This window comes from Phoca vitulina, unplaced genomic scaffold (genome assembly GCF_004348235.1).
Source record: "Phoca vitulina isolate PV1807 unplaced genomic scaffold, GSC_HSeal_1.0 scaffold43, whole genome shotgun sequence".
NCBI lineage: Eukaryota > Metazoa > Chordata > Mammalia > Carnivora > Phocidae > Phoca > Phoca vitulina.
The window spans coordinates 2,258,275-2,273,277 of record NW_022589746.1 but is presented as its reverse complement, the minus strand read 5'-3'; the positions used below and the strand labels follow the sequence as shown (position 1 = coordinate 2,273,277).

Genomic DNA, 15,003 nt, shown 5'->3' with positions numbered 1-15,003 from the left:
GCCTACCGAATAGAGGAGCACGACAGCGCCGGGACTGGCGGAGCCGACGGAGAAAGAGTTAGATGAACTGGAAGAATCCATGGTGCGGCTGCCGTCCCGGGCGGGGCCTGAAATTCTTTGCTAAGCGGTGGTGATGCTGCTGCTGGAGGCGGTTCTTCCGCGCTGGGCGGCCCGACCTCGCCTAGGGCGGCGGCCCCCTCTGCTGCCGCTCCACGGGACCCCGGGCGCCGCCATCTTAACCAGGACGGAAGCCGCGCCGGGACCTGCGACGCGCGCGCGCTCACCGCGTCGGAACTCGGAAGTGTGGGGGCCGCGAGGCCGAAATCCCCGCGGGCTCTCGGCGGTACCGCGGTGGCACACACGCCCCCCCGATGGCCCAGGAGCAGGGGTTGGGGTCCCGCGCGCCTCCCGGCTCTCAGACGCTCCTGGACGCCCTGCTCCGGAACCTCTACGATTTTGGTGAGTGCGGGGCCTCGGAGCCCACGTGGAGAGCGGGCTGGCAGCTGAGGTCAGCTGTGCCTTCGGAGCTAGGCCGCCCTCGGCTCTCGGTTCTTGCACGTGGAGCCCCCCTCAGCTCGTCCGACCTGGTTCTCATGATGGGTCCAGCACACACCTCCGGCAGAGTTCCCCTCCCCCTCGCCCCACGATCGGGCTCTGTTGTTGTTCTTCAGGGATCAAGCCTCCCAAGTCGTCCCTGAGTGCGGGCACCAACCTAGTTGGCTTGTCGTAAGCAGCGAGGCTTTCAGGCTTACAGGGTGTGATGCACACAGGACCTTGGGCTCTCGAAAATAGCCCCCCCTTTCGCGTTTCGCGGCCCTCTGGGAAGCCCGCTTCCCCCACACCACCCTCCCAGCCCCGCGTGACCCTGGTGCGTTGGTACCACCTTGTCACCGTAGAGCCCCCACCTTCAGTGTGTTCCAACCCCCGCGGACTTCAGAGAACGTTTTCACGTGAAGCTTTTCTCAGCCTTTTCTTGCACTAAGTTGGCCACCCTCTCCTATCTTCCTTGGGGAAAAGGAAATAAAAACGGTTATTCAAGATTGGGAACCGTCTGCACCTTAGTAGGAAGACAGTTCCACACACTCCGAAGAATTTGCTCCAGGTGAGGTGACATCCCTTGTTCAGGCAAGAGATAGCCTAGGCATAAGTGTCTTTAAGGAGCAAACATTTCTTACATTTGTAAGGTGCTGTTGCAAAAGCTATTGTAGTTTGGAGCCATTGCTCAAAATTCTAAGCTCACTTACACAGTAAAAATAACAGCTAAAAAGTATAGAGAATTTGCCATATAGTCCATGTCTTTCATGTATTTACTCATTTAATCTTCGCTTCCTGGTGAAATACATACTGTCATCAATCCCATTTATTACAAATGTAGAAACAAGTATTAGGGGTTAAAAAAAGGTATTGAAGTTCACCTAGCAATTAATTTGCAGAGCCTGGGTTCCAATCCCCAGACTGTCTAGCCCCTGTCCCTCCCCTTGTATTGACTTGTCCTGACTTGTCCTATGGACACAACATCTCTGTGCCCTTGGGAATATCGGAGGACAGAGAAGACTTAGTCTCTGGCCTTGAGAAGTTTAAAAACTAGAGGAAAAGACAATTCTGCCAAATCCTAAATACAGTTTATGTTAGCACAGGCTTGAAATTACGCGAGGCGCTCTGAAGGCTTGGGCTGTAACTACCCATTTTTAGGTGCCCAATGCCAAAGTTTAGTTGACCCTTAATATTAAGTGAACATAAATGATCAGCCGATGTTTAGAGAGTGCTGCGATACTTGCACTGTAGCTGAGTAATGAGGTCAGAACCTTCAGGTGACTGGTCAGAATTGAACAGGTAAAACAAAGAGGAGATACGGGGATTTCGTAGAAAATAAATGTGTTCAAATTGAGTCAGTTGTCGTAGATTCATCTTAATTCATAACTGAAAAAAAATAGGCAGACTATGATACCCACCTGTAACCCCAGAGAGTGTTAAAAAAAACAAAACACGGGGCGCCTGGCTGGCTCAGTCGTTAAGCGTCTGCCTTCGGCTCAGGTCATGATCCCAGGATCCTGGGATCGAGCCCCGCATCGGGCTCCCTGCTCGGCGGGAGGCCTGTTTCTCCCTCTCCCACTCCCCCTGCTTGTGTTCCTGCTCTCGCTATCTCTCTCTGTCAAATAAATAAGTAAAATCTTTAAAACAAAAAAAAAAACAAAACACCAGCTGCAGCGGCAGACATTTTTAGCACAAAGTGAGAACCAACTGGGATTACCAGGGGACTATTGCCTTGAGGTCGCTGTTAGTATGGACTGAGGTGAGGGCTGAAGTAATTGTGCCATGAGTCAAAGACATGAATACAGTTAGTTACCTAGCAAAAGATGTTGCATCTTGGATTCTACAAATTGTGCAAATACAACAAACCATAAGAGACTCAATCATAGGAAACAAACTGAGGGTTGCTGGAGGGGAGGGAGGTGAAGGGATGGGGTAACTGGGTGATGGGCATTAAGGAGGGCATGTGATGGAATGAGCACTGGGTATTATATGAGACTGGTGAATCACAGGCCTGTACCAATAATACATTATATGTTAATTAATTCAATTAAAATTAAATAAATAAAAATACCCCCCCAAATTGTGCAAATACAACCCCATTTGAAGAAAAAGAAATCTTTTGTTTCTTTGTTATTTCTGGGTGTTGATAGCCGTGGCATACATACAAGTGCATTCACGTGATTTGACGATTTGATAAAACCAAAGATATTTTTCCGCTGTGTGTTTGAACAAACAGGAGAGACAGAAGATGAAGCAGAACAGAAAAGGATCAGAAAGAGAGGAGAAAACAAGAAGAGAGGTGCCGGGGCTCCAGTGGCTGTGGCCACAGAGCCAGCTCCCCTACCAGGTTCTCTTGTAAGAGGCCAAAGGAAGAGTGCCTCCAGCTTCTTCAGGGAACTCCGCGAAGAGCTGCAGTGTGCACCTGCCGTGTCCCCCGCCGGTTCCCCTTCGGGACCAGGAGTCCCTAGTGCTGCAGTATCTCCCTCAACCCTGAAGAACAGCAGGGAGCCAGTAGAAGTGATAGAATTTCACAGCGGAAATAAGAAAAGAAAAGAGAAGCTGGATCAAGATGAGGACACACAGGTAATGAGTTGGTTAGTTTATATGTATATGGTGAAAACCCTGATATTGCAGTTTTAGAGAAGTATCTTTTCTTTCTTTTTTTTTTTTTTTTTTTTAAAATTTGGGCACCTGGGTGGCTCAGTCAGATCATGGCTCAAGTCATGATCTCAGGGTCCTGAGATTAAGCCCCGTGTCGGGCTTCCTGCTCAGCGGCGAGTCTGCTTCTCCCTCTCCCTTTGCCCCTCCCCCTGCCTGTGCTTTCTCTCTCTCTCTCTCTCAAATAAATAAATAAACAAATAAATAAATAAATAAAATTGTTTAAAAAAAGACTTTATAAAAAAATATATATGGATATGTAAAAGTTTTTATTCATTTAAGTAGTCTTACACCCAACGTGGGGCTTGAACTCATGACCCCAAGATCAAGAGTTGCAGGCTGTACTGACTAAGCCAGCCAGGCTCCCCTACATGAGTATCTTTATAGACCGTGTCAGGGGTTCCCAAGACCACCCTCTGGCTTGAGGATTTGCTAAGAGCACTCACAGGACTCAACACTCAGCATGTAGTCACCATCGTGGTTACAAATTACTACAGCAAAAGGATACAGAGTAAAACCAGTGAAGGGAAAGGGTGCATGGGGCGAGGTCTGGAGGAAACCAGGTGTAAGTGTCTAGATGTCTCCTCCCAGTGGAGTTGCATGGGTTGCGTTGCGTTTCCCCAGCAGTGACGTGTGACGGCATGTGGGAAATGTTGCCAACCAGGGAATTTCACCCCAGCCTGGGTGTCCAGGGTTTTTATTGGAGATCACTTATGTAGACATACAGACTGACCTTAGTTATTGAAGCTCGAGGCCCCCAGAAAAGAAGTAGGTATTCACCATAAATCACATTTTTAGTATAAATAATCTGGGCAAACTTGGTGTGGCTTGGCTCAAGGCCTTGGGTATGCAAAAGCATTCTTACAGTCAGCTCCCAGGAACCAGCCAAGGGCCAATTCTGAAACAAGACTTCCTTAGGAATGTGCAGAGTTTGAGAAACGCAAGCCTGCTGAGTGGACCCTTTCATGCTGATAAGCCTTCTGCTTGATGGTGCTCAGAAAAGTCAGTTATTCAACAACTATTTCTGGCTGCAAGGCACTGGGATACGGCATTGAACAAGAGATAAAACTGCTTTTTCTCAAGGAACTTAACGTTCTGAGGGAAAGCAGTTGGATTTCACTGAGCAATAATCTCTCCCAGACTGAATTTGTAAGGCTCACTCAAAATTCAGTCGAGGAGAGAGGTGTAGTTGCTTATCCAACTTCCCACAAGGATATTATGGTTTTGTCAAATTCATTGCAAAAATCCAGATAACTCTATTTCTGTTGCATTCCTCGTGTCCTGTAAACTTTAATCTATCATCAAAGGAAAGGGGGATTTATTAGTTTCCTAGGGGGCTGCTGGGCAGAAATTTGTTCTCTCTCACAGTTCTGGAGGCCAGAAAGGCAAAAATCAAGGTGTTAGCTGGGCACATTCGCCTCCAAAAGGGAATCCTTCCTTTCTTCTTCCAGCTTCTGGTGACTCTAAGCAATCCTTGACTCATGGCTGCATCACCCTCCACTCTGCCTCCGTCTGCACATGGCCCTCTCTGTCCGAGTCTCAAATCTCCCTCTGCCTTTCTCGTAGCCAGTGACAGTTGTCATTGGGTTTAGGGCCCACCCGAAATCTAGGATGGGTCTCGTCATGAGGTCCTTAACTTAATTACACTACAAAGCCCCTTTTTCCAAATAAGATCCATTCGTTGATTCTGGGTATTAGAACATGGACATGTCTTTTTTTGGAGACCACAATTCAACCCACTTCAAAGACAGTCGGGCTTGTATCGTTCTTGGTGAACGTGTGTGAGCATCCAGCACTTACCACGTCTTTTTTATGGTTTAAAAAAACCAGCTGTGTCATCTTTCCTAGCATTGAGGTAGCTCTTCATGTCATGCTTACCAGCGTGTCTTCCTCAAAGACTAATAGCACTTTTTGTAATCATCTACCTTTATTTTAGGATTCTAGGTCAGTTTCCAACTCATACTCCAAATATTGGGGCACCGGGAGCTGTTATAGGCAGGCCAGGAAGCGGATTTCCTTGGCCCTTCAGCCGGGCAGAGTCCCCACGCTGGCTAGCCAGGGAAGCTTACGGTGGTCAGTATTACCACAGCGAACCCTCATGCACCTTACAAATACTAGTATCTTCTGTGTGTGCCCTGCAATGAAAAGGGTGGGACACTGCTTTGCGTTATATATAATTCTGCGTTTGGAGAAGCTGACTAACAAAGCATGTGAGTACCCTCATTTCCTCAGGTGTCTGGGTCTTCTGTTTCCTCTTACACTCATTGGGTTCTTTCTAGAATGGGAAGTTTTCTAATAGAAAGGACAAAAATGTTGGCATTGAATGAGTGCATTTCTCTGTGTCTTACTAACAGAGCATCTGCTGCCGGCTGTTGGATTCTTTTTCTTCCCATTCCGTTTGATCCCTTTTTCATTGTAGTTGGCTTTTCTTGGGAACCTCAGCTCATCCGACATTTTGGATTTTCTGACCTTAATGAAATTTTTCAGTTGTCTTTGGCGTTCTGCCCTTTCCTCCTTTTTAAAATGTATCCTTTGAACACGTGAATGTGTCTGGCTGAGACAGAAAATGAACACAATCAAAACACAAATGCCTGTAAAAAGACTTGAGGATGTCGATATTGCAACATGTAAACAAATAGAAATGAATAGAATGCTAGTTATTAATGGCATATCCTGGGTAAAGGGAATGCCAGCTAAGGAATGGTCAGTCAGCTGGGAGTAATTAGGATACGTGATGCTATGCCAAGAATTTGTGTAACGTGGTAAATGATAGTTGTGGCCCCTGTTCTCTGAAAGCTTCTGGGTCATCGTGGGACAGTTCAGACAGACATGGAATCAGCCCAAATGTCTAATAAGATACTGATAGCCTGCACGGGGTCAGCTGGTTGTCTTTGGGGAATACTTGAGAGGTACTGACAAGTTGGACAACCCAGCTGGCCCTGCCTGAACCCAGGAAGTGACCTTCTTTCCCTAGAACTTAGACCTGTGACGTATATACTGTGATTAAACAGCATTGTGTATTGAAAGAGGTGTTCATGGTGTGCTATGGTGATTTATAATAAATACAAAAATATTTGGTCTTTGTCCCCCATTTCTGGCGCAGAGCTCCGATAACCCCTGTAATTCCCTAAGTGATGTAAAGGTGTCTTTTGTAGCGAGTGACTTGGAGAAGGTGTAAAGGTGGGAGCAGGTTGCCCAGAGGATCAGCCGCATGAATAGAGGTTTAGAAATTTCAGTCCCATCTCCCTGATCTCTGGGGAGGAGTAATGGGCCAGAGGTGGAATTAACTGCCTGGGGCCAGTGATTTTATCTGTCATACTTACGTAATGAAGCCTCTATAGAAACCCAGAGGGCTTGGAAAGCTGGGTTGGTGACCGTGTGGAGGTGCTTGGAGAGTGACATGTTCAGAGAGGATATGAAAGTGCCTCGTCCTGTCCCACATACCTTACCCTATGCATCCCCCCATCTGCCTCTTCCTGAGTTATATCCTTTGATAATCAGCCAGTGATCTGGTAAGTGAGATGGCTTTCTTGAGTTCTGTGAGCCACTCCAGCAAACTAATCGAAGCCAAAGAGGGGGTTCGGGGAACTGCTAATCTGTAGGTGGTTAGAAGCACGCACAGGTGACAACGTGGGCTTGCAGCTGGTGAATGAAGTGGGTGGCAGTCTTGTAGGACTGAGCCCTTAATCAGATGCAATCTGATGCCATCTCCAGGTAGAGAGCGTCACAATTGAATTGAATTGTAGCAGGTGTGGGAGCATTGCTTGTTGGCTATGTGGGAAAACCCTCCCCTGACATCACCCCATTTAGTGGATTAATCAGGGAACTTGGCCACCATTTATATAACATTTTACCCATTCCAACTGTCTAACCTACCAATGGACTTCCTAATCCTATCCCTTTTATAAAGCAGTGACTGTAGAAGTAGTTTGACGGGAAATAGTAGGTAACAGATCATTTATGCACTTACTCATTTATTCCACAAATAACTGGGTGCCTACTATTCGCCAGACCCTGGAGATCCAACAGCGAACGAGATATAGTCCTCTGCCCTCATAGAGTATACAGTCTACTGCTGGAGTCAGACAAATCCCAAGTAAATTAATAATGTAATTAAAAAGAGTTTTAAAGGGCGCCTGGGTGGTGGTTCAGTTGGTTTAGCGTCTGCCTTCGGCTCAGGTCATGATCTCAGGGTTCTGGGATCGAGCCCCGCATCAGGCTCCCTGCTCAGCTGGGAACCTCCATGCTGGCACTCTCTCTCTCTCTCTTCTTCTCTCTCTCTCTCAAACAAATAAATAAAATCTTTAAAAAAAGTTTTAAACCCTCTGAGGGAAAGAAGTAGGGTCTTGAGAGTAAGAGGCAGAATGTCCTTTTGGTAGAGTGGGCAGGCAGTCTCAGGAGGGGGTGACATGAGGCTCTGCGAGAGCTGGCCAGTGAAGGGAGCTGGAAGGGTAATGTCCTGGGTGTGAGAAGGCTGGAGGGGCTCTGGAAGCTGGAAGCCTAGTGGAATTGGACAGAGGCGAGAAGAAGATGAGCTGTGGTGCAGGGCCAGGCCGAGGCCGGCCCTTGCAGGTCTTGCAGGCAATGGTCAGGCCTTTGAAATTTAAAGTACATGGAGAGCCCCCAGAGAGTTTTAAGGGCATGAGGTGATGTGACTTACTCAGGCCCCTGCATAGTAAATAGATAATAGGTAAGCAATGGCAAGAGGGCTGTGGGGGCTGAGTTAGGAGTTTATTGCAGGGGTCCTGGGTCAGGATGGAGTGACCTGGACTTGGGGTTGGAGGAATGAGTGGGTGAACTGCTCTTTAATGAGTGCAAGGCTGCCTATGAGGAAGAATGAAAGCACCAGGTGTGGCTGAACATGATCCAAGTGTTGCTTGGCTGGTATGTCTTATCAGTATTTTCTCCACCTTTAGCATCATCTGTGTCCTGAACCTTAGCCTCCTTTGTGGCCTCCATAGAAAAGAGATAAGAAAGACATAATAGTAATAATAGAACAGTGGACTCTAGGTCCGAAGGGGCTCTTGGCTTCTGCGGCCTGGGCACAGGTACGTGCAGACTAGCAAATCACTATAATACCTAAGATTTATGGGTGCTTGCTACATACCACAAGCGATTACTTCTGTTCACTAATTCATTAATTATCTCACTGAATCCTCACAATTCATGTGCCCTGTCTTCATTTGACGGAAGAAATTGCTGCCTAGAGAGGTTAAGATAACTTGCCCGTGTTTAAACAGTCAGCCGCCCCCTATCTGCGGTTCCAGAACCCCAGAGCTTTGGAAATCACAGTTTTGTTTTGTTTTGTTTTGAAGCTTGGTGCAGCTTTATTTGGCAGCAAAACCTGATCTGAACTCATATGAGGCTTAGGAATTATTTTTGTCTGTTCTATTTGGCATGAAGATTCATAGATATTGTGGCAGAAATATGAATGTGTTTAATTATGGGTTACTGTCTTGGCCCCCACTGGAAGTGGTATATTGTATTTAGCATATTCACAGTATTACCTTTCTAAAATGTCAAAGCCTCTGAATTTTCTAAGGATTCCACAGAAAGGATTGTGGATATGAAGTAAGAACCAGAGTTCAGGTTCATACCCCAGGCTTTCTGGCTTGAAAGCTGCTCCACCAGAGTGAGAGAGAGAGCGAGCGAGCAGATTAGGTTGGGCTTGTCATCCTTTGATTAACACAAGTGCGCGGACCCAGCGTCTTCACTAGGTAGAAAGACCTGTCACCGTGTTACCGCCGCAGGTTCTTGCCGGCCTTTATCAACCGCACCCCCAAACTCTTCCTTCCTTCGTTTTATAGCTTTCTTCTTTCTTCGGAGCCTAACATGCAGGTTCTCAAAATCCGCAAACATTTCTCTTTCCTGTGTGTGGGACAGTAAAGCTTTACTGGTCAGGATAGATTAGGCTGTGGTTTGGTAACATAGTCCCTACATTTCAGTGGTTTGAAGGCAAAAGTTAATTATTTTTACATATCCATCAGGCTTGGCAAAGACAGTGTGTGCTGCTCCACAGCGTCCTCATTCTAGGGACCCAGGATAATAGGGGCTCCACCATCTGGAAGGCTCTTCATTGCTTTGGTGAAGGAGGGGAATCGATGAATGGCTCTTAGAGGTTCCTCGTGGAAGGGGCGTACTTCCCCTCTGCTCACATTGCTTTGACCCTATCTAACTTCAGGTGGGCAGTGAAGCCTGGAAGCAGGGGAGCACCCAGTGTTGCCTGCAGGTACTAAGCCTCCTGTTGCAGTGAGCACCAGGGGAGGGCAGACAGGGAGAACCACTGATGGTTTCTACATCAGGCAATATGTGATGGATACCGGACTGAAAGGTCTTTAAAGCTGTGAATAGAAGTTAGATATTGGTGGGGTCATGCGTATGGACTCAGCATCACAAAACAGTGAGCTAAGAAGTATTTTCCAAATGTTTGCTTTTATTGTAAACAAGGATCTAGAATCCAGACCTTTTCTCAAACACATCGAGAGCTGCAAAGCTGAGCTATTTCTGGCGAAACGTTAACGGAGGGCTTGGGAACGGCAAGATATATACATCCCACTGGACCTGCCACCCAGGCCCGCCCAGCCCCTGGCCCAGGTGTCCCCACAGCCAGGAGGAGCTGAGGCCTGCGTGCAGGGACTGGGGTATTCTGTGGGGCCGGCGTTGGGGAAAGCAGGGACGTCAGAGGCCGTGCCCCTCTCCTCTGTGGGCCACTTTCGCCCCATGGTAGCATGGGTATACTGCTCCCGTTGGGAGGCGAGACCAGGAGACCTGTAGAGTGCTGTGATTACGGCGCTGCTCAGCATGGTGTAGGGCAGGGCACTGCGCTGTCCCCACACAGCGCCCCCTGCTGAGCAGGATGGGCGGGAGGTCCTACCCTGGCGAGCAGCCGGCTGGCCATCTCTCCACCGTTGTCCTGTGGGGGAGAAGGGTGCCTTCTCTAGAGGTTTCACAGCTTGTAGGGCCCGCTTCCTGTTGGTTCAGATCTGGTGGCTGGGGTTGAGTAGTGACCGCTGCTGTTAGCCAGATGTGACAGTACCTTTCTTTAAAATCTCAAGCTTCTGGTCAGCTCTGTGGGCTGGTAACCATAGCTAGTGGCTGTATCCATGTAAAGAGTCTCATGCTTTGAAGGCATGTGCAGCATCATTATTTTCTATTGGGAATTATAAACCAAATCTCAATTTCTAGAAATGTGATGTTCCTGAAAGAAATATTTAGTTAAGAGAGTTTTGTTAGCCATTATTTTAATGGCTGGATGGGAAGAAAAAGGGAGAGAAAGAGTTATTTAAATATAATGCTTAGGGGCGCCTGGGTGGCTCAGTCAGTTAAGTGTCTGACTCTTGATATCTGCTCAGGTCATGATCTCAGGGTCATGAGATTGAGCCCCACTTCGGGCTCCACGCTGGGCATGGAGCCTGCTTAGGTTCTCTCTCTCTCCCTCTGCCCCACCCCCCTGCTCATGCACACACTCTCTCTCTTCGAAAAATAAAAATAAAAAATATATAATGTTTACCCTCCAGAATCCCTGCTCCCTCACCCTCTTCTAAACCCCCTACTGAACAGAATCTTCTGCATGTGGTTTATGAGAGACAGACATCGGTCTCTCTTATCATCTTTTTTATTTTTGTATTTTTTAAAAAAATTCTTATCCTTAAGCTTTGAGGCCTTAACATTTTTTTCTCCATTTTTCTTCCATTAAGACTTTCGTGCAACTTGCTTGTGTTATCATTTGATATTTAGGCATCTGGGCCAGTTTCAAGGCTTTTTAAAACAGGACTACTCTGGGGGCGCCTGGGTGACTCAGTCTGCCTTCAGCTTGGGTCATGGTCCCAGGGTCCTGGGATCGAGCCCCGCATCAGGCTCTCTGCTCAGCGGGAAGCCTGCTTCTCCCTCCCCCTCTGCCTGATGCTCCCCCTGCTTGTGCTCTCTCTCTCTGTCAAATAAATAAAATCTTAAAAAATAATAATAAAAAAATGTCTTCATTTGTATAAAAAAAAATGATTACTCTGTTGGTGACAAATACTGCAATGATACAGTAACAGATGATCTTAATAAGAATTCTTTTCTTTTCAGACCAAAACTAGTATCCCTGAGAAAGATGTGGATAGACAAGAATTTAACCTAGAGAAGGTATGTGTTTTGAAACTGTTCAATTTTTTCAGCTTTCTAATACCAAAAAAAAAAAAGCTTCTATGTCCAGTGGTTGAAATAATGGTTAAGCAAATCCCACTGCATTCAGGTGATAAATATCAGGCTATCATTTAAAACACGCTGGTTTGTGGCCACAGTGCCCACGATGCAGAGGTAAGTAGAAAAGCAGGGAGGGATGTGTGTATTCTGCGGTTGTGACTAGGTTTTTAAAATGCATGAGAAAAAAGACAGGAGGAGATAATTCAACTGCTAAGGGTGGGCATTGGTGACTTTTTCTCTTCCTCTGCAGCATCTTTTAAAAAAACACACACGGATTTATGTTTGAAGCTACTATGAGAAATGGTTTCTCAGTGTGAGTAAGAGTGTTCGGAGAGGTACTTTTAAGTGGAAATTCTTGCCCGGAAGGGCTTGTTTCAGAGACAATCCAAGTATGCAGAGCCCTGCATTTAATCCTAATTCTGTTGCTCATTTGTGTGCTGGTAAGTCTTTGCTTCAACTGTCAAAAATTCAACATGGGAGAATGAGTGTTGTAAGGTTATGGTAAGAAATTATGTAAGACCTCCACAAAGCTCCGTAAACCATAGCACGACAGACTTCTCACTACAGCCCATCGTGTCAGGTGTGGGCTACTCCTAGGGATAGATCTCTTCTCTGGAGTCTCTGGAATGCACTTGGGCTCATTCCACTCTGCGTCTACAGGCTCGCTTGGAAGTGCACCAGTTTGGGATCAGGGGTTATGGAAAAGGGAAGGAACGAATCCTGGAACGGGAACGTGCCATCATGCTGGGTGCTAAGGTGAGGGGCTGCTTCTGTCTTCCATCAACAGGATACATACAGGAAAGGGGAGAGCCCAGGGCAAGGCAGGGCAGGGGGCACTCAGAGATCCTTGCAAAATAAAAAATGATATCTCTTGGTTTTTTTTTTCCCCTTGCATTTCAGCCTCCCAAAAACAGTTACGTGAATTACAAGGTGTTGCAGGAGCAAATCAAAGAAAAGAAGACAGCAAAAGAAGAAGAAAAGAGAACGGTATGAGTAATAGCCCTTTTGTTACTAAGCTAGAAGGGAAGGTGGCTGCGATTGGCCACAGTGGAATGCTGGACCTGCTACTTGGGAGGCAGTGTAGACTGCAGTAAGATGGAGGGTGACATGATCGTTCTCTCCACCTGTTCAGGTCAGCTTCATTTGCAGCACCAGCCAGGGAAGCCGGCATATTCACGTGAGAGGTTTGCTTTGAAATAGCAAGTTCCTGCTCAGGTCACGTCAGCTACTGTGATCTTTTTCCCATGTTGCGTTTTATGTTGTACAGAACACAAGGGCCTCTGACAAACCACAGAGGGGTACATGCTGTGCTCCCTCCCTTTCCCCTAAAATGGAAGATGGGACGTTTCTCCTGTCTGTCTTTTCTGGAACGACCTTTCATGCTCTTGAAAGAGTTTCAGGATGAAACCGAGTGTATGTTTAATATTGCCTGCTTGAGAAAAAGTTGAAAAGTAAATGGTATCTCACTGGCTTTTGATCACAAACCTCTAGTCTGTTTTTTTTTTTTTTTTAAAGATTTTATTTATTTATTTGACAGAGAGAGACACAGTGAGAGAGGAAACACAAGCAGAGGGGAGTGGGAGAGGGAGAAGCAGGCTTCCCGCGGAGCAGGGAGCCTGATGTGGGACTCGATCCCAGGACCCTGGGACCATGACCTGAGCCGAAGGCAGTTGCTTAATGACTGAGCCACCCAGGCGCCCCCTCTAGTCTGTTTTTGAATCTCCATTATCCATTACTGACTCATATAATATCTTAAATTCTGAAATCAGGCCCAGGACACAGATATTTTCAAGAAAAAGAAGAGGAGAGGGCAGGAAGACAGGTGAGTGACATCCTCAGGTACTGGGGTGGAGTGATCTGGATAAACCTATTGATTAGTTCTGAAGATGACATCCTGAGTATACGGGGTGTTTCTAGCCTGTTAGAGTGCTTCGCTGTCCCTCCTGCATTCTGAGCAAGTCCCGGGAGGGGAAGACAGGGGAAGACGTCGTCCCAGATAGAACAGCTCCCTCAGAACTGAATCAGGAATCTTCTCTAGGCTCCCATTTCCAAAGATCAGACAGCTCAAGTGACTCGTGGAGAAACCGAGATTCCCATTCCCAACCCCGCTAAGAGCCTGCCCACGTGGCAGCGCAGTCTGGGGCTGAGTCCTGTTCACTGACCCACCACGGGAAGCAGAGCACCATGGCCCGAGGAACGGAGCATTGGTTCTGTTGCTTCGTGCTAGTTTCTTAGCTTTTGTTCAAAAATGCCTTTTCTCGCTCCTTGAATTACTGTTTCAAAACTGACTTCTTTCGTCTTAAGCTTTTGCTTGGACTCCTAGTGAGCTTGCGCACAGGTGGTCATTTGTCCTGGCCACATATGTCTGTCTGTCTGAGGGTCCCCTGCGTGCCAGGCATGTAGGTGTCTTAGGTGTCAGGTGTCCAGGATTCAGCCATGATCGCACGGGGCGCCGGGGGTGGGGTGGGGGGTGGTTAGTACCTGCCTTTGAGGAGCTTACATTGTAGTGAGGGAAACACCCCGAAACATACAAACAGCTAAGCAAGGGGTGTCAGGTGCTGGCAGGTTCTGTGAAGAGGTTGCAATAAAGCATTAAAAAAGAAAATCACTGGGGGTGGGGGGGCCGGGATGTCATTCTAGGGAGGTGACCTCCGAGTTGAGAACTGAGTGAAGAGGAGGGAACAGCCTGGAAGGATCTGTAGCAGAACATTCCGCATAGAAGAAGCCAGTGCAAAGGCCCTGAGACAGGAAGGCAGCTGGCCTGTTTTAGGGACCACAGGAAGGCGGGTGGTCGTTGCGGTAGGGCAGTGGAGAATGGTGTGCACAGAGGACCCCAGGGGTTTGCAGGAGCAGACCACGGTCACCTAGTTGATGGTGCTGCCGTCCCTCTTCGTAAGCTTAACTCTGGTACCTTTCTTTCCCTTTCACTGCAGGAAATCCAAAAAGAAGAAATCAGCTCCCAGTATTTTGTCCAGTGGACGGATCGGGCAGGTTGGAAGATTCAAAAATGGGACACTGATTCTGAGCCAGGTTGATATCAAGAAAATAAATTCCACCCGAGTGGCTAAGTGAAGTCCTTCGTAAAATAGAGGAACAGGAAAGTGCCGCTGCATTGAAACTGGACCCCTACATGACTTCCAGATTATTATTATTTATTTTATAATTCATAGACTGCTTTTCTATTTTTAGAGAAAAAAAACATCAGATAGAAATAAAAAAATTTGTAGTTTCTGAAGCGTCTGTTTTACGGTGATGAGCGTATGGTGGGAAGGGCCAGCTGCACTGGGAGTATAAAGCAGACCTATTGAAAAGGATGCTTAATCTTGTCCAGTGAGAGTTACACTAGAATCGCTTTCCCTGGTGTTTTGTGCATTTGCTTGTGATGTGGTTTTTCATAAACTTAATAATTTATTGATTTGTAAATGCTAATAATTAGCTTTAAATTGCCTTTTTTTTAAAGATTTGTTTATTTTAGAGAGCGAGCAAGCGAGCACATGAGCAGGGGGAGGGGCAGGGAAAGGGAGCGAGTGAATACCAAGCAGACTCTCCGTGGGGCTCAGTCTCACAACCCTGAGATCGTGACCTGAGCCAAAATCAAGAGTCGGACGCTTCACCAACTGAGCC

General features: G+C 47.1%; 2 protein-coding genes across 3 annotated transcripts in view; one reads left to right on the top strand and one right to left on the bottom strand.

Moving 5' to 3' along the window:
• The window catches only part of GNPAT (glyceronephosphate O-acyltransferase), a 33,662-nt gene extending 33,401 nt beyond the window's left edge, over positions 1-261 (bottom strand). The window contains exon 1 of the mRNA XM_032430331.1: positions 7-261. Coding sequence (XP_032286222.1) covers positions 7-81 — 75 coding nt within the window. The 5' untranslated portion in view covers positions 82-261. The remainder of the gene's footprint in view (positions 1-6) is intronic.
• Positions 257-14,855, top strand: CUNH1orf131 (chromosome unknown C1orf131 homolog). 2 transcript variants are annotated; one of them, XM_032430333.1, is made up of 7 exons: positions 257-459; positions 2,771-3,117; positions 11,263-11,319; positions 12,040-12,135; positions 12,280-12,366; positions 13,149-13,201; positions 14,313-14,855. In XM_032430333.1, exons 1-7 carry the CDS (start codon positions 372-374, stop codon positions 14,449-14,451), a joined length of 867 nt encoding a protein of 288 aa, XP_032286224.1. In that variant the 5' UTR covers positions 257-371; the 3' UTR covers positions 14,452-14,855. The 2 variants fall into 2 exon arrangements, with proteins under 2 accessions (XP_032286224.1, XP_032286225.1); XM_032430334.1 differs by lacking the exons at positions 13,149-13,201; positions 14,313-14,855 and adding an exon at positions 12,512-12,824.
• Positions 14,856-15,003: the final 148 nt, after the last annotated feature.

Excerpts from the sequence above, each read along its gene's own strand:
- CUNH1orf131 (XM_032430333.1), top strand. The coding sequence starts at position 372 with ATGGCCCAGGAGCAGGGGTTGGGGTCCCGCGCGCCTCCCGGCTCTCAG. Across the intron at positions 460-2,770 it reads CCGGAACCTCTACGATTTTG|GAGAGACAGAAGATGAAGCA; the intron begins GTGAGTGCGGGG and ends TTGAACAAACAG. Across the intron at positions 13,202-14,312 it reads AGGAGAGGGCAGGAAGACAG|GAAATCCAAAAAGAAGAAAT; the intron begins GTGAGTGACATC and ends CTTTCACTGCAG.